This window comes from Chamaea fasciata, unplaced genomic scaffold, assembly GCF_029207755.1.
Source record: "Chamaea fasciata isolate MVZ Bird 193981 ecotype frontalis unplaced genomic scaffold, bChaFas1.0.hap1 SCAF_28, whole genome shotgun sequence".
NCBI classification, from domain to species: Eukaryota; Metazoa; Chordata; class Aves; order Passeriformes; family Sylviidae; genus Chamaea; species Chamaea fasciata.
The window spans coordinates 2,409,737-2,429,480 of NW_027094113.1; the positions used below are offsets into that span (position 1 = coordinate 2,409,737).

At 52.7% G+C, this 19,744-nt stretch overlaps 3 protein-coding genes across 9 annotated transcripts in view; 2 read left to right on the forward strand and 1 right to left on the reverse strand.

Moving 5' to 3' along the window:
* The first annotated feature begins 253 nt into the window (after positions 1-253).
* On the forward strand, positions 254-3,164 carry PEX11G (peroxisomal biogenesis factor 11 gamma). 2 transcript variants are annotated; one of them, XM_066205659.1, is made up of 6 exons: positions 254-335; positions 1,032-1,208; positions 1,286-1,464; positions 1,598-1,648; positions 2,084-2,345; positions 2,495-3,164. In XM_066205659.1, exons 1-5 carry the CDS (start codon positions 270-272, stop codon positions 2,307-2,309), a joined length of 699 nt encoding a protein of 232 aa, XP_066061756.1. In that variant the 5' UTR covers positions 254-269; the 3' UTR covers positions 2,310-2,345; positions 2,495-3,164. The 2 variants fall into 2 exon arrangements, with proteins under 2 accessions (XP_066061756.1, XP_066061755.1); XM_066205658.1 differs by having other exon boundaries at positions 2,084-3,162.
* A 1,672-nt stretch (positions 3,165-4,836) lies between these two features.
* LOC136302182 (ectoderm-neural cortex protein 1-like) lies at positions 4,837-8,852 on the forward strand. The gene is made up of 3 exons (XM_066205542.1): positions 4,837-4,910; positions 5,581-7,386; positions 8,299-8,852. Exon 2 carries the CDS (start codon positions 5,596-5,598, stop codon positions 7,363-7,365), a length of 1,770 nt encoding a protein of 589 aa, XP_066061639.1. The 5' UTR covers positions 4,837-4,910; positions 5,581-5,595; the 3' UTR covers positions 7,366-7,386; positions 8,299-8,852.
* Positions 8,853-13,817: 4,965 nt separating this feature from the next.
* The window catches only part of ARHGEF18 (Rho/Rac guanine nucleotide exchange factor 18), a 43,326-nt gene continuing 37,399 nt past the window's right edge, over positions 13,818-19,744 (reverse strand). For all 6 annotated transcript variants that reach the window (XM_066205497.1, XM_066205495.1, XM_066205496.1 and 3 more), the window contains 2 exons: positions 18,798-18,920; positions 13,818-18,705 (listed from right to left, as the gene is read on the reverse strand). In XM_066205497.1, coding sequence (XP_066061594.1) covers positions 18,545-18,705; positions 18,798-18,920 — 284 coding nt within the window. In that variant the 3' untranslated portion in view covers positions 13,818-18,544. The remainder of the gene's footprint in view (positions 18,706-18,797; positions 18,921-19,744) is intronic.

The following is a 19,744-nucleotide window of genomic DNA, read 5'->3' on the forward strand; positions in this document are numbered from 1 at the left end:
CCGGAACGGGGAAACCGGGGGTGAGACGGAGGATTCACTGGAGGGGAGCGGAGGCCGTGAGGGGCACGGACAGCGGGACCCAGCCCCGGGCAGTCACCGTCCCCGTGCGGGCACCATCCCCAGGCGAGCGCCATCCCCGACCCGGCGCCATCCCCGGCCAGGGCCCGGCTGGGCCGGGGGCAGCCAGGCCGCGTTGCCATGGCGACAGCTCCTCCTCCTTCCCTGCGTGCCCCGCGGCCGCACGTGACGTCATACCCGGAAGTGTTGCCATGGCGGCGGGCGCGCTCTGGGGGCTCGTGGCCGCGCTGGAGACACACCGGGGCCGTGACCGGGCGGTGAGTGAGGGGTCTGAGCCCTCCGGTACCGGGCGGTGAGTGACAGGAGGGGGTGTGAGCCGTCCGGTACCGGGCGGTGAGTGACAGGAGGGGGTCTGAGCCGTCCGGTACCGGGCAGAGTGACAGGAGGGGGTGTGAGCCCTCCGGTACCGGGCAGAGTGACAGGAGGGGGTGTGAGCCGTCCGGTACCGGGCAGAGTGACAGGAGGGGGGGTGTGAGCCCTCCGGTACCGGGCAGAGTGACAGGAGGCGGTCTGAGCCCTCCGGTACCGGGCAGAGTGACAGGAGGCGGTCTGAGCCCTCCGGTACCGGGCGGTGAACGACGGGACCCGACTCTGCTGTAGCGACCCACCCTTAAGGGGACGGAAGCCCCCGAGAGATTGGTAAGTGCTGCTTGGTGGAAAGGAACGACAACAGGCAGAGGGTCCAAAACAATCCAAGTTTTGCCGGTAAATGACGCGCCTGGGATGGAAATGGGTGTGGGAGCCCCGGAGCACCGGGCAATGGGGCTCGGGTAAAGGGAAGAGAAGTTGAATAGGGAGAGGTGAATTAAAGAAAGGAGAAGAGAATGAAAGGGGGGGGGGGGGGGGAAGAGCGGATTAAAGAGAGAAGAGAGGAAAAGAGATCAGCAGCCCTGGTTGCAGCATCCCCTTCCCCGGGGCTCCGGGGCCGGCGCTGAGCGGGCCGTGCCCCGCAGGTCCGGGCGCTGTCCTACGGCTGCCAGCTGGCGGGGGCAGCGCTGCCCGGGCCCGCGGGGCTGCCCGGGGGGCTCCTGGCCGCCTCCGCCCAGCTCAGCTCCTGCCGCACCGTCCTGCGCCTCTTCGACGACCTGGCCATGCTCCGGCACAGCTGCAGCTACGGGCTGGGCCCCGAGGTGAGCGCGGCCCCGGGGGTCCCCGGCAGCCCCCCCCGGCCCCGCCGCGGCCCTGCCCCATGTGCCGCTCCCCGCAGGGCGAGGACGCGCTGGTGCGGGGGCTCTCGGTGCTCTGCAACGTGGCCAACCAGCTCTACTACCCCTGCGAGCACCTGGCGTGGGCGGCGGATGTCGGCATCGTCCGCGCCGGCTCCCGGCAGTGGTGGGCGCGGAGCACGGCGCTCTGGGGCTGTGCCCTGCTCCTGGGCATCCTGCGGTACGGCGGCACGGGCTCGGGAGGGGCGGGGATGATCTGTGGGAAGTGCTCTTCCTCACTGAAGGAGTTAGTGGGAGAGGGAAAAAACCCCTCCTGTTTGGTGCTGTAGGAGAATTAACTCTGTTCTTTTCAGATCCCTGAGAATCTTGTTCCAGTTAAGAAGAAAATTGAGCCAGCACAAGTGGTATGATTTCCCTGCGTGGCTGTATTGCTGATCATGCAATCCCAGAATGGTTTGGGTTGGGAGGGTCTTAAAGCCCATCCAGTGCCACCCCTGCAACATGCAGGAACACCTTCCAGTGTCCCAGGCTGCTCCAAGCCCTGTCCAACCTGGCCTTGGGCACTGCCAGGGATCCAGGGGCAGCCACAGCTGCTCTGGGCGCCCTGTGCCAGGGCCTCCCCACCCTCCCAGGGAACAATTCCTTCCCAATATCCCATCCAGCCCTGCCCTCTGGCAGTGGGAAGCCATTCCCCCTTGTCCTATCCCTCCATGCCCTTTTCCAAAGTCCCTCTCCATCTTTCCTGTAACTCACCCAACATCTGCTCAGTTCCCATCTGTAGCCATCACAGTTATCAGGACATTCTGGACTGTCACTAATATCACCTTTTCTTCCGGCAGCACTTCTTCACCTCCGAGCCAGCAGAAGCTGAGAGCCCAGGTGAAGGCGGAAGTTCTGAGCATCCTCATGGACACAGCAGATCTCTCCAATGCAATCCACTGGCTGCCTCCAGGATTCCTCTGGGCAGGAAGGTTCCCTCCATGGTTAGTAGGACTCCTGGGGACCATCTCCTCCCTGATTGGAATCTACCAGGCATCAAGAGGAGCAAGTTCTGAAGCTGCTTAAGCCATAACTGAGCTTCACAAGCCCAGTTTTCACATGGTAAAAGTGCCTTTAGTGAGGCAGGGTGGATTTTAACTTTCCTGGGTTGATGATTGTCATTCCAGATATCCCATAATTGGGATTGGAATCCAGATGCTTGTTGCAGAGGAGATTGTTTGCAACTGACAATTTTTATCACTCTTCATCAGAGAAATAATTCAGAAATAATGAATCCTCTGAAAATCAAGAACCTTCTACAATGGATAAAACTGAGGGGGAAAGAGTTGCTTCCATCTGTCCCAAAAGATAAATGCAACCTCCCAGTGTTTTCTGCCACTTAAAAGAGCACAATGGCCACGGTTCTGTCCCAGAGAACTGGTAAGGGATGAATCCTGTGAGCTCACACTCTGGGCTTGGTGCTGCATCTGAGCCAGGGATGGGCCCCCTGTCCTGGGATCTCTCCAGGTATTTTGGGGTTTGGGCTCAGAGCTGATGCCCAGAGCTCAGACAGGAGCGAGCAGGGGTGTTGTTTGTGACAGTTGTGTTTCCTCAGAGGTGGGAAGGGCAGGAAATTGCCACTGGAAGCAGCGTGAACCTTCCTAGCCTGCCTTGCTTGTTTAAGGAGAAATGTTGGAAGTTGAGACTTCCCGCAGAGCTGAGGCTCCAGCTGTGCCTTTGTGGAATGCCACCGGGTGGAGCTCTTCCACCAGGCTCTGGCAGCTGCCAACGGACCTTTTTTATTGAAAAAAAAAAAATGGAAATTTATTAATCACCTTTCAAAAGGAGCAGTCAAACCAATGCCGAGATGTGGTTTGCAGTTAGTCTGGGCGTTGCCAATAATAAACGACACGAATGCTTCAAAGGTGGCCTTGAGTGATCATTCCTCCTGATAACAGGGAGAAGTCCTTTATCTCTGGTTCTGGAAAGCTCCAAAGCATTAGTCCTGTGTGAGCTGCAGCTCCACATGTGTCACCAGCTTTCCTCCTGCTGAAATAATTCCCAGCCCCTGCCTGACTGCCATTGAAATGCATCCTTTGAAAACAGTTCTGCTTAGTCTGCGTGTCCCTGCCCCCAGCACGGCACATGCTGCACTTCCAGGAGGTTTGACCTTGGGTTGTGTTGTTGTTTTTGGCCTGGACCCGGGGAACTGTGTCCTGCCTGTGTTCAAAGAGCAGAGTGAGGCCTAGATACTCTTTATTCTTTGCCCTGTCCTTGGTGTTTATCTGGACCTTCAGCCTGCACAGCAGCCCTCAGGATGCCTTGCTGGCTGTGCTGGGCATTTGCTGCCAGACTGACAGGTTTTGGTACAACTCAGGGCTTACCTGGAGGAGACTCCTGTTTTTTCTCTCCTTTTCTCAGCCCTGTGCCTGAACAGGGGGAGCACCCAAGTCCTGCTGCTTAGGGACAGCTCTGGCTGTTGCCTGGTCCTGTCACCCACTGTGCTGGTTTCTGCTGCACTTAAGTGTTTTTTAATAATAAATCAGATTTATTTTGTGTTCTTAACCCCATTGAATCATTCCTCCAGGACTCACTGTACTGCTTGGCACAGGACAAGGTGTAGATATGCCAATTTAAAAAAAAAAAAAAAAAGAAACCCCACACAACCTCTGATGCCAAATAAATAAACCTATTAAGCATGCATTAATTTTAATGTAGAGAAAGGACACTGTCAACTGCTCTAAGTGCATTTGCTTCATCAGTTCCTCAACAAGTGACCTTTATTTGCAGCTGGTAAAGCTAGAGCGTGCAGAGATAAAAAAGAATTGGATAATTCAGAATTTCTGGAGTTTGTACTTTTTTTTTTTGAGGTGGTTTTGATCCCTGCTGACAGTGTTTAAACACCTGTGCTGGCTGCTGCTGCCTCTCCAGGGCAGCACTCACTCATTTTTTGCACAAGACCTTGTGCAGACAGACCCAATCTTCCCCAAACTTGGTGGTTTTCTTCTTTTTTCTGATGTGACCATCAGCCCAACTCGTCTCTTGCTCCTGAGAGAGGGTGATAGTTCCTTCCCTTGGCGAGGAAAGCACCCTGCACCCCGCCCTGCTGTTGGTGGTGCTGCAGATGATGGGCGGGCTCCACATCTCTGAGGTGGGCTCCATCCAGGGAAACATTTGCTGAGCAGGGCTGGTTTGTTCGGCCGCGACCTGCCTTTGTCAGCAGGCCGGAATCCAAAGGCCGCGGGCCGGCGCTGCTGATCCCGGCGCCGCTGCCCCGTTTATGGCCCTTTATGGCGGGGTGGCTCCGTCCGCAAAGCTCCGCCAAGCTCGGAAGCCTCAGATCCGCCGTCCCGGCCCCTTGGCGCGGCTGGCCGCGGCCCGGGCCGTGCCGCGATGTTCGGCCCGGGGGACACCGGCGGTCACCGGGGATCACCGGGGGACACCCGCACACGTGGGGAGGGGACACGGCCACGCTGCCCGCGGGCAGGGCGGGGTCAGCGCGCGGCGCATGCGCAGGGCCGGCCCCGCCTCCCATTCACAAAGAGCGGGCGGTGGGCGCCGCGGCCGCTGATTGGCTGCGGGGCGGGAGGGGGCGGGGCCAGCGTGGGGCGGCCACGCGGCGGCGGCGGCGGGGCGGTGGCAGAGCCGGAGCGGAGCGGGACCGGGCGGGACCGGGTACGGCACCAGGTACTGCACTGGGTACGGAACCGGGTACGAAACCGGGTACGGGATAGCGGGGACCGGGTACGGAACCGGGTACGGGATAGCGGGGACGGCGCGGAATCGGGGACGGGATAGCCAGGATGGGATAGCGGGGACCGTGCGTGACCGGGTACGGAACGGGGTACGGGACAGCGGGGACTGGGTACGGAACCGCGTACAGGATAGCGGGGACCGTGCGGGAGCGGGTACGGAACCGGGTGCGAAACCGGGTGCGGGATCGGCTACGAGATAGGGGAACCGTGCGGGACAACCGGACCAGGTGTGGGACGGCGGGGCCGGGTGCAGAATAACTGAGTCAGGCGCGGGACAGCGGAGCCGGCTGGGGGACCCCTGAGTTGGGTGCGGGACCGAGGGGCGGGCTGGGCGCGGGCATCACCTGCAGTGCACATCGTCCCCTTCCCGGTGCTGAGTGAGGCCCAGTGGAGTCGTGCGCTGCGTCTGGTCCGGGAGGTCCCGGTGCCCCGTTTCGGTCGGTGCCCCGTGGCTGCAGGACGGCCCCACCGCGCTCCCGTTCCCGGCCGGTACCGCGCTCCCGCCACAGGCTCCTCTCCGCGGCCGCCGTCCCGCCGCAGCCCCGGCCGTGCCGGGCCCGGGACCGCGCTGCCCGTGCTGACTCGCCGGTTTTGCCTCGCAGAGCGGCCTCAGCACTATGTCCGTCAGCAGCCACGAGAACCGGAAATCCCGCTCGAGCTCCGGCTCCATGAACATCCACCTCTTCCACAAACCGGGCCACGCCGACAGCCTCCTCACCCAACTGAACCTGCTCCGCCAGCAGAACCTCTTCACCGACGTGGTGCTGCGGGCGGGGAACCAGAGCTTCCCCTGCCACCGCGCCGTCCTGGCCGCCTGCAGCCGCTACTTCAACGCCATGTTCAGCGGGGGCCTGAAAGAGAGCAGAGATGGCGAGGTGAACTTCCACGACTCGCTGCACCCCGAGGTGCTGGAGCTGCTGCTGGACTACGCTTACTCAGCCCGGGTGCTGATCAATGAGGAGAATGCGGAGTCCCTGCTGGAGGCCGGGGACATGCTGCAGTTCCAGGATATCCGGGATGCTTCGGCTGACTTTCTGGAGAAGAATCTCTACCCTGGGAATTGCCTGAACATGCTGCTGCTGTCCGATGCCCACTGCTGCGAGCGGCTGCTGGAGCTGTCCTGGAGGATGGCCTTGGCCAACTTCACCTCGCTCTGCAAGACTGAAGATTTCCTCCGACTGCCCAAAGGCAAGCTGCTGGAGCTGGTGGAGAGCGAGGAGCTGGAGGTAGAGGATGAGACGCTGGTCTATGAAGCCGTTATAGGCTGGATCCGCTACGATTTGCCCCGACGCCACGAAGTTCTGCCCGAGCTGCTGCGCTCCGTCCGCCTGGCCCTGCTGCCCGAGTCCTACCTGCGGAAGCAGGTGGCCTGTGAGAAGCTGGTGACCAGCCACAAGCTGGGGGAGGAGATCGTGGCCGACGCCGTGCGATGCAAAATGAAGATCCTGCAGAACGACGGCCTGGTGACGGGGTGCTGCGCCCGGCCCCGCAAGGTCAGCCAGGCCCTGCTGCTGCTTGGGGGCCAGACCTTCATGTGCGACAAGATTTACACACTGGACCATAAAACCAGCGAGATCATCCCCCGTGCCGACATCCCCAGCCCCCGTAAGGAGTGCAGCGCCTGCGCCATCGGCTGCAAGGTCTACATCACCGGCGGCAAGGGCTCCGAGAACGGCGCTTCCAGGGACGTCTGGGTGTACGACACCCTCCACGACGAGTGGGCCAAAGCTGCTCCCATGCTGGTGGCGCGGTTTGGCCACGGCTCCGCCGAGCTGGAGCACTGCCTGTACGTGGTGGGGGGTCACACGGCCATGAGCGGCGCCTTCCCCGCCTCTCCCTCCGTGTCCCTCAAGCAAGTGGAGCACTACGACCCTCAGCTGGACAAGTGGTCGCTGGTGGCTCCTCTCCGGGAGGGCGTGAGCAACGCCGCCGTGGTGGGAGCCAAAATGAAGCTGTTTGTTTTTGGGGGCACCAGCGCCAACCAGAACAAGCTGCCCAAGGTGCAGTGCTTTGATCCCTGCCAGAACCGCTGGACGGTGCCCGCCAGCTGCCCCCAGCCCTGGCGCTACACGGCCGCTGCCGTGGTGGGCAGCCACGTCATCGTCATCGGCGGGGACACGGAGTTCTCCGCCAGCTCCGCTTACCGCTTCCACAGCGACACCTTCCAGTGGTCCAAGTTTGGGGATGTCACCGCCAAGTGCATCAGCTGCCGCGCTGTCACCTCGGGGAACAGGCTCTACGTGGTGGGGGGCTACTGCGGGGCTCAGCGCTGCAAAACCCTGGACTGCTACGACCCCTCGTCCGACACCTGGAGCAGCGTCACCACGGTGCCCTACTCACTCATCCCCACCGCCTTCGTCAGCACCTGGAAGTACCTGTCTGCCTGAGCGTGGCCAGGGACCTGCAAGGTAAATAGTTGTGGGTTAACCAGAGCTCCTCTGTGTCAGGTTAAAACTTGAGGGGCAGGTGCACGCAGCTCTGGACTGGAGTTGTCCTAGAGAACAACCTTGTGTGAACATCAGCTCCAGAACTTCCAGGCTGGTAGTGTGGGATATAAAACCCTGCAGGAGAGAGGAGGTCTCTCTAGGTGCTGAAATGCTGCAGGGAAAAGATCAGTATAAAAAGGCTCTTAACCTGGCATCTTGGCCTGTGCAAAGATTTTGGGGAATGCTGTGTGTGAGGATTGGGTGTCGTCCCTGGGTCAGGAGGCTGGAGGAGTCGATGTTTTTGCAGGCAGGCTGTCTGCAGGAGCTGGGACAGACCCTGTGGTGCCACCGGGTCCGGCTGCTGCTTTTAGCACAGCCTCCTCCTCCTGGTGCCACGCTTAATCTGCCAGTGGCACCCAAATGTCTTGTGGGACGCCAGGGCTGTGAGCTGGTGCCAGAACAAGATTATAGCTGGGATTTAGTCCCAGAATGGTGGGTAATTGCATTTATAAGACAAGCCTTGTCTATGTATAAACACAGGGTTTCTCTGCTTCTAATTATTCCCTGGTGTCCCTTTCATGCCATTGCTTTTCTGCTACACAGAGATTGACTTTCAACATTTGCAACTGGAATTAAACCTTTCTAAAGGCTTTTGGCAGAAACGGTGCCAGTGAATCACAGACCCTGCAGGGTTTTCCTTTTCTCCTTGCAAGAGTCATGCTGTCTAAATAAAATTACGTACTGTAATAAAATATCCAGTGATACCTTTAGAAAATTCCTGGCTGTAGAGGGAAATCAGCAGGCATTGCTGGGATTTCTCTGGGATATGAGGCCTGAGGAGTGGGGTTGGGGTTGCTGTGCCCTGGTCTCACAGTGCTCTGCTCTGCATCACAGGCTTCTCACCTGATTTTGCCAAGTGCCTCGCTTGACTGAGGATCCAGATGGAACATGCAGGCAGCAGGAGCACCTCCTCCCACCTGGCAAGTCTGTGAGCTGGGTGCCAGTGTGGAGCCCATCAGCACCAGCAGGGCTCAAGGCAACTCCAAGACAAGGTTTTGGCTTTGAATTGCTTCTGCAAATCCATCCCCTTGGTCAGGCCAGGGAGGGGACAGGCACGGAGGTTCCTCCTTGGGCTGACAGCTTGTGCTGTCCCTTGAGACAGCAAAAGGTTTCCAAGTTTTCTCCTAACTTGTGTGATCTCAGAGCAGGAACCAGAGGGATTATTTTGGTTTCAGTGTTACTAGAAAGGAGAAAGGGCTCTCCTGACCAGCTGCAGGACTGCACCGCTGGGACTTGCAGCACCCAAGCAGTAGCCTGGAATGTCAGAACACGTGACAGTACTTTGCCCTCGGGCTGGTTCTGTACCTTTATTTCTTTTTTATACAGCAGTTTTGTGTGTTTATTACTCAGCCTGGAGCTGCATCAATAAATCTGGATAAAATCCACCATGTCCCTTGTCTGTTCTGTGTGCCTAAGGTGCAGGTTTTCCCAGCCCACACTTGAGACCATATCTAGTAGAACAGTGAGGAGCATTCCCTGCTGCAGTCCAAACCAAGGGCTCAGATCTTCCTGTATCTTTGAAACTTGGGACTGAGGAAAGCTCAGATCTCATACTGCCTTCTGTCTTTGAAGAAGACACAAATCTCTTCAAAACTTCAAAGATTAAGGTATTCTCTGCCCTTTTCCTGGTCACTCTCCGCAGAGTGGGGTTTCCTCACTATCCAAAAGAATGGGAGAAGGTGTTGCCCCTTCTGTCTCAAAGGGCTGTGTGTTCCAGGCCCTGCTCCAGGTGAGGAGAGGCAGTGCCTGGGAAAGCTAAGCTCTGTTAAGGGGAGGAGGTGAGACAGGAACCAGCATGGTCAGAGGAAACAGGCACCAAAGGTACAACCAACTGTCTCACCACAGAAGCATGGTTTGGGTGTGATCCATTATTTCAGAATTAAATAAATCAATGTCACCGTTCTTCCGAGCTGCTTGCACAGGCAAGAGCTGGCAGGATGGGAAGGAGGGGACCTGCCTTGCTGCTGGGGGCTGGAGCAGATGCACCAGCTTCATTTCCACCCCCTTTTCTGATGCTTTTGCCATTTTCAGCCCCCAGGCTGAGCCTTTTTTCACAAACCCTTGTGCCTCCTCTCCATCGCTGGCTGAGCCCAACGGGAGCTCGTCAGGCTGCAGGGAGAGGAGCCCACAGCCCGCCTGGAGCACACAGACAGCAGCAGGGAGACAGACTCCTTTTGATGAGGAAAGGCTGTTAAGATCATGGGATCCAACCATCCAGCAGCTCCCAGCCTGGCTGTGCCTTGCAAGAGGGGAAAGTCACAGCGCAGGGCTCTGCTGGAGCCAGCAGCCGTCTGGAAGTGTCTCCAACCCTGTTATCCAGCCAGGAGCTGCCTCACCTTTGTTACATCTCCAGCTACTCCTGAGAGCTGGACAGAGTCCGACTGTGCTCAGCGAGTCAGAGGAGCAGAGATTTCATTCATGACCGTTTGAGCAGCAGCAGCTGTTTTGTTTGTGCTGCCAAGCAATAAACGCTGGCTCCCCGCCACATCCGCCTCCCGCTCCGGGCTTGGAGCAGCTTCCAGCAGCACGGATCCGTCTGCCTGGGCGTTATCTGAGCCAGGCTTGGGTGTTCTCAGCTGGGGGAACGAGCCCCAGCTCGGCTGCTGCAGCTTTTGCAGGGGCTGGGCATTGCTCTCTCCTTTCAATCCAACCCCCTCTCAGGGAAAGCCGGCTCTCCAAGCACACCTGGGCTGGGCTGCTCCGCGGTGGCTCCCTGCTGCCGGCAACAAAGCCAGCAACAAAGCCAGCCCGGGCTGCACTGCATCACCTGGCAGAGAGCCCCGTGCTGTCCCTCCAGCTGCACCTCCTCCTGGCAGGAACCGGCTCCCAGCTCCCGAGTACCCTGGGGAAAACGAGGGAGCTTCACTGGTGCGTGCTGGAGTCGTCCCAACAGACCTGTTTTCCCAGTTTGACATTTCCATGCGTGGATCCACTCGCTGCTTCGGTGCCAGGGCCAGAAGGTTCAGGCCAACTGAGCTGTAGGTGAATTTGGTTTAGAGGTGAATTTGGTTGCTGGGGTAGGAATCCTCGTGAATTAATAGAATTAGTTGAGAATATCAGCATAGCTCAAATCTAGGCCTCTCCTAGCCCAGGCCCCCACTTTGTGTCTGCACCTCCAGCTGCAGGAGGTAGACCCCAGCCCAAAGTCACATCTGGAAGAGGCAACTCATGGGCAGCACTATGCTCAAAGGCAAAACAATCCAAGTGTGGTATCACTGTTGCATGGGATGTTCCTCTTCTCACACAAAGCTTAGAAGTCACCACAGCCAGAGAAGTTTGGGATCAGACTGATCCACCTCCCTCCTGGCCACAGGACAGACAGGGTTGATTTTAAGGGAATTGCTGCTTGGGTTTGTAGGTGCATCCTGCTCAGCAGCTCCTGCTGCCAGAGCACCAAGACAGCACTGTGGCCTTCCTCCCTCCCTCCCTTCCTTTCTCAGCAGTGGCTGAGAAATTCCCCTTCCTAGTTAAGATGTGATATGGATCATGAAAATGTTCTGCAGCACACCCACCTCACATCTAGCAAGGAACTCTTACAATGATAATTCATGGCAGCCTAGAAAACAAAGTTTTAATTACACACAGTGTGGTTTTGTTCATGAGTCCCAATGTTGCAGAAGGGAAAAGGGGCATTGCATACCTGAAATTCCCTGGCAGATCTGCATTTCATGTGTAGTTATCTGGGACGGCTTCAGGTCTAGCAAGACACTTTGATCCACACAGAGAAATGACATCAGCTGCTGCTCTGACACTGGAGAGGCACGTGCACACTGTGCTGTCAGTGAGGAGTTTTCATGGTCCTGTGCACAGGGAATCACGGAATGGTTTGGGTTGGAAGGACCTTAAAGCCCATCCAGTGCCACCCCTGCCATGGCAGGGACACCTTCGAGTGTCCCAGGCTGCTCCAAACCCCTTCCAACCTGGCCTTGGGCACTGCCAGGGATCCAGGGGCAGCCACAGCTGCTCTGGGCACCCTGTGCCAGGGCCTCCCCGTCCTCCCAGCCAACAATTCCTTCCCAATATCCCATCCAGCCCTGCTCTCTGGCAGTGGGAAGCCATTCTCTGTGTCCTGTCACTCCAGGCCCTTGTGCAAAGTCAAGGAGCCCCAGAACAAAGGGATGCTGCCCTGTCTGAGCCTCCAATGCCTGTGACAGTCCCAGAGCTGGGGACCCTGTGTCACATACGCCAGCACTGCCAGCTCCAGGAGGGTTTGGCTTTTATCTTCTGCCAGATCCCTTGGGCACAGCAGCAGCAAATGACGTAGGACAGGCCCCACATCCCTTGTCTGCTGAGCCTTGGGCTGGCCACAGCGCTGGGATGAGAAATTAAATCGGATTTGAGTCACAGGGCTGAGGAAAGGGAAAGGCAGCAAGCAGCACATTCCCACTGCTGGAGCACACTGTGGAGCCAATATCCTTTGTGCATGTTTGTCCTCGAGCATCTGCCTCCCAGATGAATCTCAGATGCACGTATGGGAACCATCAGCCTTGTCTCACCCACATGAAAGAGGGAGGTTTAGCATAAAGCTGGTCATTGCCGATGGCCTCGGCGTGATTCATCCACAGAAAGAATGTGGTTTGGGTTTCGGGTTAATTAGCTACAGATTGGAGAGAGAGACAAGGCAGGGCGGAGCTGCTGGAATATCGGTGTGAGCAAGTTACCAGCTCTGAAGGCACCGCCAGTCGTGTCCTGAAGTCACACCCTCCCTGAAGTCACACCCTCCGTGTCTCACAGAGGAGTGACAATGCTATCAGTGCCACTGCCAGGCAAGGTGTTTGCAATCCCCCAGGAATGTCTGCGCTGCTACTGTGGCAAAAACTGAACACAGCAACACCTACACACCTTTGAACACGGATGGCTGCAGCAGCACCGAACTTCTAACAGATGCAAATTCTGCCCAGGATTTAAACTTGCCTCTGCTGAGCTCTGGGCTGCTGCAGCTGGGCAGTTCCCAGTGGGAATCTGTGCTACAGGGATCCCTCTTGGCCATGTTAACCCTGGATCTCCCTGATCCAAGCTCTTCTTGTCTTCTTGAAAACAATTCCTACAGGTCTGAGACGAAAACAACTGCACAAGAGCACAGTGCAGCTCCTCTTAGCTTTTCTCCTAGACTCACCCTCCCTGCTGTCCCCCACAAAACCACTTCGATTCCACTTCTTGCTGCCAAAAACTATTTAGAAATGGACATGGAGTGACTAGCCTTGCTGTGGTGACACAGACACGAGGTCTGGAAGCACAGAGGCAGTGACTGATCTCCAGCGGGCACCGTGGCTCGGCTCCCGGGAGCTCCACACATGGAAGAAATATTTCCCTAAAAAGAGCACAAGCAAAAGCTTCTACACACACTCACTTTGAGACATCATTCTCTCACATGACAGCCTGTTAGCCCCCATAAAAACCAAATTTTAAACACTGGTCTGCCCAGAAGTCTTTGATTATTTATATAGATGGAAAAGTAGAAAAAAATTTGTTTTTCCAGTGGAGTTCCAGTTTGTGTCACAACCCAGATGTCACATGCACTTCAGAGGCTGACAAATGCTGGCTTGTTTTACTGACTCCTGCACAGAAAGGTCCAGGGTCTCCCCAAAGCTGCTTTGATAACCCCCAAAGGCAGTGAGTGACAGGCAGAGCACACTGCTGGCACTGCCAGCAATCCTGACTCAGGGTTTTCCTCACCCCTGGCTGCAGCGCAGGATTCTGATGATAAACTTCTCCCTCCTCCTTGAGAGCACCAATCCAAGGCCCAGTCCTCCCACTGTCTCCCTGGTTTTGCATCTCTTCTCTCTAAAAATGATTGGAGGTTACAGCTCTTGGATTCGCTTGCCACCAGTGGGGATTTCACCAGGAAACTCAGCCTGCTGCAGTGCTGGGAAGAGCAGCCCCAGCCAGAGGCTATGGGATGGTGCTGGCAGCAAGGGCTGCCAAACTGGCACGAGCACTAGGGAGAAAGTTTCTATTTTTGTTACCCTCGTTCCAAGTGGGAACCGATACTGCCTGGGACAGAGCCAGGCATGTCTCAGGCTGGCACCATGCAAAGCACCTCCACGCTAATGTAAGCAACTTAACCAAGCTCTATCTCTCTCTCTCTCTCTCACCAGCAGAGTTCAGATGTTTGGGAGCAGCTGATCTTTCCCTCAGGTGTTGACCTCACTGCCAAGGGCTGCAGCTTTTTGTATTCTGCACTGAACATCTCCTATGCTCCGTCCTCTCCTTCAGAAAAGTATCGGTTTTGTTCCTGTGGCACATAATTTCTGTCCAGGGTAGAAAATGAGAAGCACGTGAGAAGTGGTAACTGCTTTGATCTTCTTTCAAATAGAAAACAATAAATAATTATATAGATAAAAGGCAGACAGTTTTTAAATGTTCTTTTTTTTATTGCTAGAAGTTGGTTTCAGTCCTATTGCAGCTCTGAAATCCTTCAGTGGAGAAACATTGCAATCATTGTAAAAATCATCATTTGGTGTGCTAAGATCATGTTTACAATTAATCAAGAGTGCACAATTCAACAGAATATTAACATTTAACCATCAACTTTACAAATAAAATAATGACTACAAAGATGTTGCTACTGCAGTATCAACAGTAAAGGAAATATTTACAATGTTTACACCCTAACAAAAAAAAACAAAACCAAACTCTTCCCCAACAAAATGGTCAATTTAACCATGGACCATGATTATTTATTAAATCTTTACAGTGCAAGGTGGGCCTAGAAACCAGACCTAAGACTAAAGAGCGTCAAGAGAGTTCACAGCTCTGAGTGAGATGCATGCAGTTATGCCAACAGGATCTACACCCATGAGAGATCTCCTTCCGGCTACAGACAGAAATGGAATTTGAAATCAACTTTTCTAAAGTGCTCCGATTTCTTTCAGTACAAAAATATAAAAAACTGATTTATAAACATGGCACAAATGTTATGAACCAGAGCTCGCACACGTGCTGTTTGAAGAGGAACGTGCTGATGGTGGATGATGAAGTCGCCAGTGGTTACGAAGATGTTGGGTCTGGTCTCGAAGAGAGAGCAGGGGAAAGGCTTTGCTTTGCCTACAGCACTTGTGTAACCTGGCATGCAGATCTGTTTCCTGGTAAATGTGAGAACTGCTGGGGAAGACAACAAAATCTCCAAACTCCCTTGCATGGGGGGCGCAACACATAGGGACTCCACTGAGCAGCACCGGGGAGCCTCAGCTCCCATTCCGCAGAGTTAGAAGTAAAATGAAGTAAGTATTTTTAACCCTTTCCTAGTTTAAGTTTCGACTCTCATTGTAAATGCAAATGACAAACACCAAGTTCCATGTATGCAGAATCATCTGACCACTACTCAGAAAGACAAAACTGCCTGCAAATTATTTAGAATGACTCCTAGCTGTGCAGGAAGGCGAGTACCTGGATGAGCAAGCGTCTCTAGGAACACCAATTCTTCTGCCTCACGCTGGGGGATGATCAGCGATCTCAAATCGTGGGACATGCCACAGCTACAATCCACAGACAGCACAGTTAAAAACTAGGCAAGCATCCACAACACACACAGGGCAGCTGTGCTCAGCACTAGTGGCCGCGGAGGCATCCTCAGCCTGGAACACGGAACTTCCACATTCCAGATGGGAAGAGAAAGAAGAAGCCTCCTTTAACACCAGAGTTCAAATTGAAATCAGAACCATAGAAACAGCCTCTACATTGCAACATCACAATATCGAAGGACAAACATGCTGATAATTTTAAGGCTGTGACACCAAGCAAACATGGCGGCAGTTCAAAGCTCGTGCTGGCATTTCCTCCACACCCCAGCTCAGAAAGAAGCCAAAAGGCACCTGGGAGGCACAGAATTTTGAACTGTCTAATCCTCAGAAATCACTTAAAAGGAAAGTTTTATCTGAAGTGATCAAGAAGTCCAATAGGAAGGATGTGACTCAGAATCAATAGCAGGTTACTTAGCCCAGGACACAGCAGTACTAATTTACCTAGAAGAGTTATTTTTCTAGGAAAAAGATTTGGGTGAAGAGTCCAAAACCAGTTCACTCAACTGGAGTGATTTGTTAACAATTTCACAGATTCAGTTTTGCACAAGTGAAGAGACCCATGATTCATTTAAAGAAAGTCATATTCACTAAAAGAAAATAATTCACTTGCTTCCCTCAGCCTTCTGTGGATCCCCTGCCCACACTCTGGTAGCAATGAGGTATCACAGCACCTGCTAATTCCTCCTCCAGGATGACCCAAGTGACAGAAGACACCATCTCTGCTCAGGGTGCAAACAGGTTTCATAAAGGCAGCTGTAGCCAGACACGTGCACTGAGGACAGACAATGACTTCTAAGGTCATTTCTCAGTTACAGATTGAAGTCCCATATTCCAAGAAGCTTTTGAAGTTTGAACCAACAGCCTGGCCTGTCACAGGCCTGGGTCCATTTGTTAACAGCCAAAACTTATTTCAAGCACTGCTGACAAGAAGTATTAAAGAAGTTATGTTTAAATTAAAACATTAAATAAATGGGACCTCACTGCAGACTTCATTTTCCACATGACACTGTTCTATATTGAAATTCTTCCATTGCACAGAAGAAGAAAGCAGCCAATGAGCTGCTCCAGCCCTTCCAACACTCCCTCCCATACTTTAGGACAGGCACAAAATAAACCTAAATAAATGTTTCCAAAAACTGCTTCCAAGCACCAAAACTGACATCCCTTTTTGGCTGAGGTGATTTACTCCACTGATGCAACTTAGCTTTGGGCTAAAACTCCTAAAAACCTGTTAATTTAAGGCAATGGAGGCATCGAGCTTTCACCAGGAGTGGCCCAAACCACAGCATGAAGGACAGAACATCCTGTGCATTCCTGCTGCTTCCCTGTGTGCTTCCAGGGGATATTACAGGGGACCAGAGGTGACTGGAGTCTGCACAACACCCAGTGGAAAAATCAGTGCCAGTCCTACAGAGCTGCTGGATCCCACACTGCTGCATGGATCAGGAGTTACACTGATTTTAAGAATTCCCCTCCATTCCAAACTAACTTTTTGGAAAGGAAAAACTGAATATGGAGTGGAACTCTGTTCTAATCACCAAAGATACGCTATCCCAACAACACCAAATCAACAGCGGAACAGTCCCACTCTGTTTCTGGCTGACAATCACTCCAGGCTCTGCAATGCTGCTGATTTACCAAGCAGTCCTTTGGTATTAAAGCCAAGTGTGTGCATTTTCACTTGTTGGGGGCTGGGGGAGTGTCCCCAGTCTGGTAAGGAGCCAGTCTGGAGTTTCCTCTCACTGAGCTCAGTGCCACTGCCTCAGGTGTATACCAGCACCACTCAGCAAAGAAAAAGACCCTTAAATCCAAGAGCTGTTCCAGCAGGTGTGCTTGTCCCTAAGACCTACTCAGTATTTTATAGCTTATCTTTCCCCTGACCAGTAAATCACCACTAGAAAATATAAACTGCTGTTGTTTCCTGTTGAAAACTGATGAAGTTTCTTGCACTGTAACTACTGAAATAATTTTAAAGTTCTCAAGCAAAGAGAAGTTATGGCCTTAAAGACATCACTAACATCACACAGGGCCTAATCACAGGGACAACTCAGTGATTTGAGGAGACTGGCAAACACCTCTGGATCCATTGCCATAAGACTGGATGGAGAACTGACCAGGACTTCCATCCACTGCTGCTAAAACCACTTAAAATCAGTTAAAGATATATTAAAAAAACACTATTATCAAATATGTCCTGAAAGGTATTAATCCAAGATTTTAAGCTTCGAGATCCTGATTCCTTTAATTCTGTAACAATACCCCTAAACAATCTCTCCTGTGCATCATTATCTGACTAGTCACATTCAACACACACCAGAACACACATCCTTGGGTGAGGGTGGGAAAAGAATTCGAGACACAGAGTGAAAAACACAACACAAAATGACTGTGCAAATTACTACGAAGGGAAATAATGCCTTTTCAGCAGAACACTTAATGTCACCACCATTCCATGTTTAAGAACTGACCCATTTCACAAGAGGTATCAAAGCTGCTTTAGCTGAAAGCAGCTAAACACAGGTTTAGCTAAGAGTACTTTTTTAGCATAATTATTTTTAATTCTACAACCAAACAGTTCTTATTCCCTTCATTCCTAACATGATGCTGCAGAGAAGTCTCTGCAGTAACAGCAGCTTTGATATCTTCTGGTACTGGGAGTAAAGTCCCAACAAATTAACAGACAAACAAAGGATGCAGAAAACAGGATTAAACAAGACAATAAATTACTGCATTCGAATGCTTCTTACACGTCTTCAGCAAAGAACAAAATCTAAGCCTCTAAGTTCAATCAGAACCAACTCATGAGTTTGCCTGGGAACCTGCACTGCTGTCCCCAACAGGGAGACAGGATCCCAGTGACGCTGGTGGCCAATGAAATGTGCATTCAGTCCAATTCTTCATCATCATTGTGAATTCTCACACGTCCAACCCTTCTCCTCCACAAACAGGTGGAGCTCCTGCCCCTTGAAGATGCTGTCAGAAGCTCACCTTACCTTCTCTTCCACTGTACCTGGCCACGGGGCTTGTGCCACTGGGTTCACAGTGCCTGGCACACCTGGCTGGGAGGGGACTGCCTTGCTGTCACCTGGTTACCAACATACAACCCATTACTGACCTGGACCTGGGAAAACAGATTTAAAAATTTGCAGCCATTTTGGGCTCTACTACTAAAATTTTTTACATAAAAATCTGGGTGGTTCAACATCATCAATAACAATTTACAAGATGGTGCCCATGAACAGTTACATTCTCCAAAAAGAGCACATTACAATAAATGTCAGAATTTTAACATGCTCTGAATTGATATAGGCATGCCATGTGTCAACACACTGGAGAATTTAAAAGCAAATTGTTACTACTGTGCCCTCATTCTGAGCTGCTGGCAGAGAAGCCAACAAAGCAGGACAGTAATCCTGGGTTGGTCCTTGCTTGTAGTAACTGGGCAGGGATCAGAAGACATCCATGTCGGGTCTCCATCACGGTGCACACTGGGGCCTGAGTTCTTGGAACAGTGTGTCAGGTGATTCATCTTCAAACGAATCACTTTTCCTCTTCAGTTAGAAGAAAATGACATCCTCTTTGCTGGTATCATCTTGCACATTCAACAGGCTGGGCTGAGAGGGCACCACGGGCTGAACCTGAACGTTATTAGGCTTGAAGAGGGTCGCTGAGGCAGATGAAAGTGCTTCTGGCTGAGCATCTGTAGGGCCATACAGTTCTAGAGGGAATAAAATGGAAGAAGACATATTTATGACACTGCAGAGAGAGCCTGAGGCACTTCCATGGACAGGCAGGTTGGCCAAGGCATACCTGGCTGGAATGCAGTGGTCTGGCTGCTTGGGAGGGAAGGACTTGCTGACCGCCTGCCCCTCAGGACAGCCTCCTCTCGTCCAGCAAGCCTGGGGGGAAGCAGCTGCTTCTGATCAACAGAGGCTGAAGAAAATATTTCATAAATTAGTATTTGAGGCAAGCAGCACTTCACAAATGTCACTACTTCATGCTGAGGCCACTCTACTGACACCTTTATGCACCCAAGAAAGCTGCAAAACCACAAAGAGCTGGTCCTACTTATATTATCTCTTCAGCTGTTTAAACTATGAATACTTTTATTTTCCTTGAAACTCCTAGTTCAGTTACTGGAAAACCCTGACAATCTCAGATTTAAAACCCAGTATTTTCAAGCACAGCAGAGAGAAAAAAAAAAATCTTTGTCTGTAGAATTCAAAGAGCAAATGGCCATTTGTGCTACTTCTAACACGCAGAGCTGTGATGAACTTTTGTCTCTGCTCTCCATCTGTCTCACAGCTGCTCAGCAGCATAGTCCACTGATTCTGGTTTTACAGCCTCTCAGTTTCTTAGTTTCAACAATGAAAGCAGTTCATGAAATGGCTATTCTGGATCTAAAGAACTTCTTTCTTTCAGTACACATTCCTTACAAGTCGCAAACCTCAAATTCAATACACAGCGTTTCGCCTCTGGTACAGAAAGTTTTGTTCCATTTTATTCTAAGACCTACACATGGCCCTAACAAGCATAAAGCCCACTAATGCTCACAAGAGAATAGAGACCAATATATTTGTGGTTTATACCTTTCATATAAATTACACAAAAACACCATTAAGTCCATTTCCACTGCAGGAACCATTATGTAAGAGCTATTAAAAATAAACTGGGGAGATGTGGCATTAGAACTTTATGTTACCACCATTTGGTATGCAACATAAGCCATTAGCAAGTTTGCAAAGGCACTAAACTTT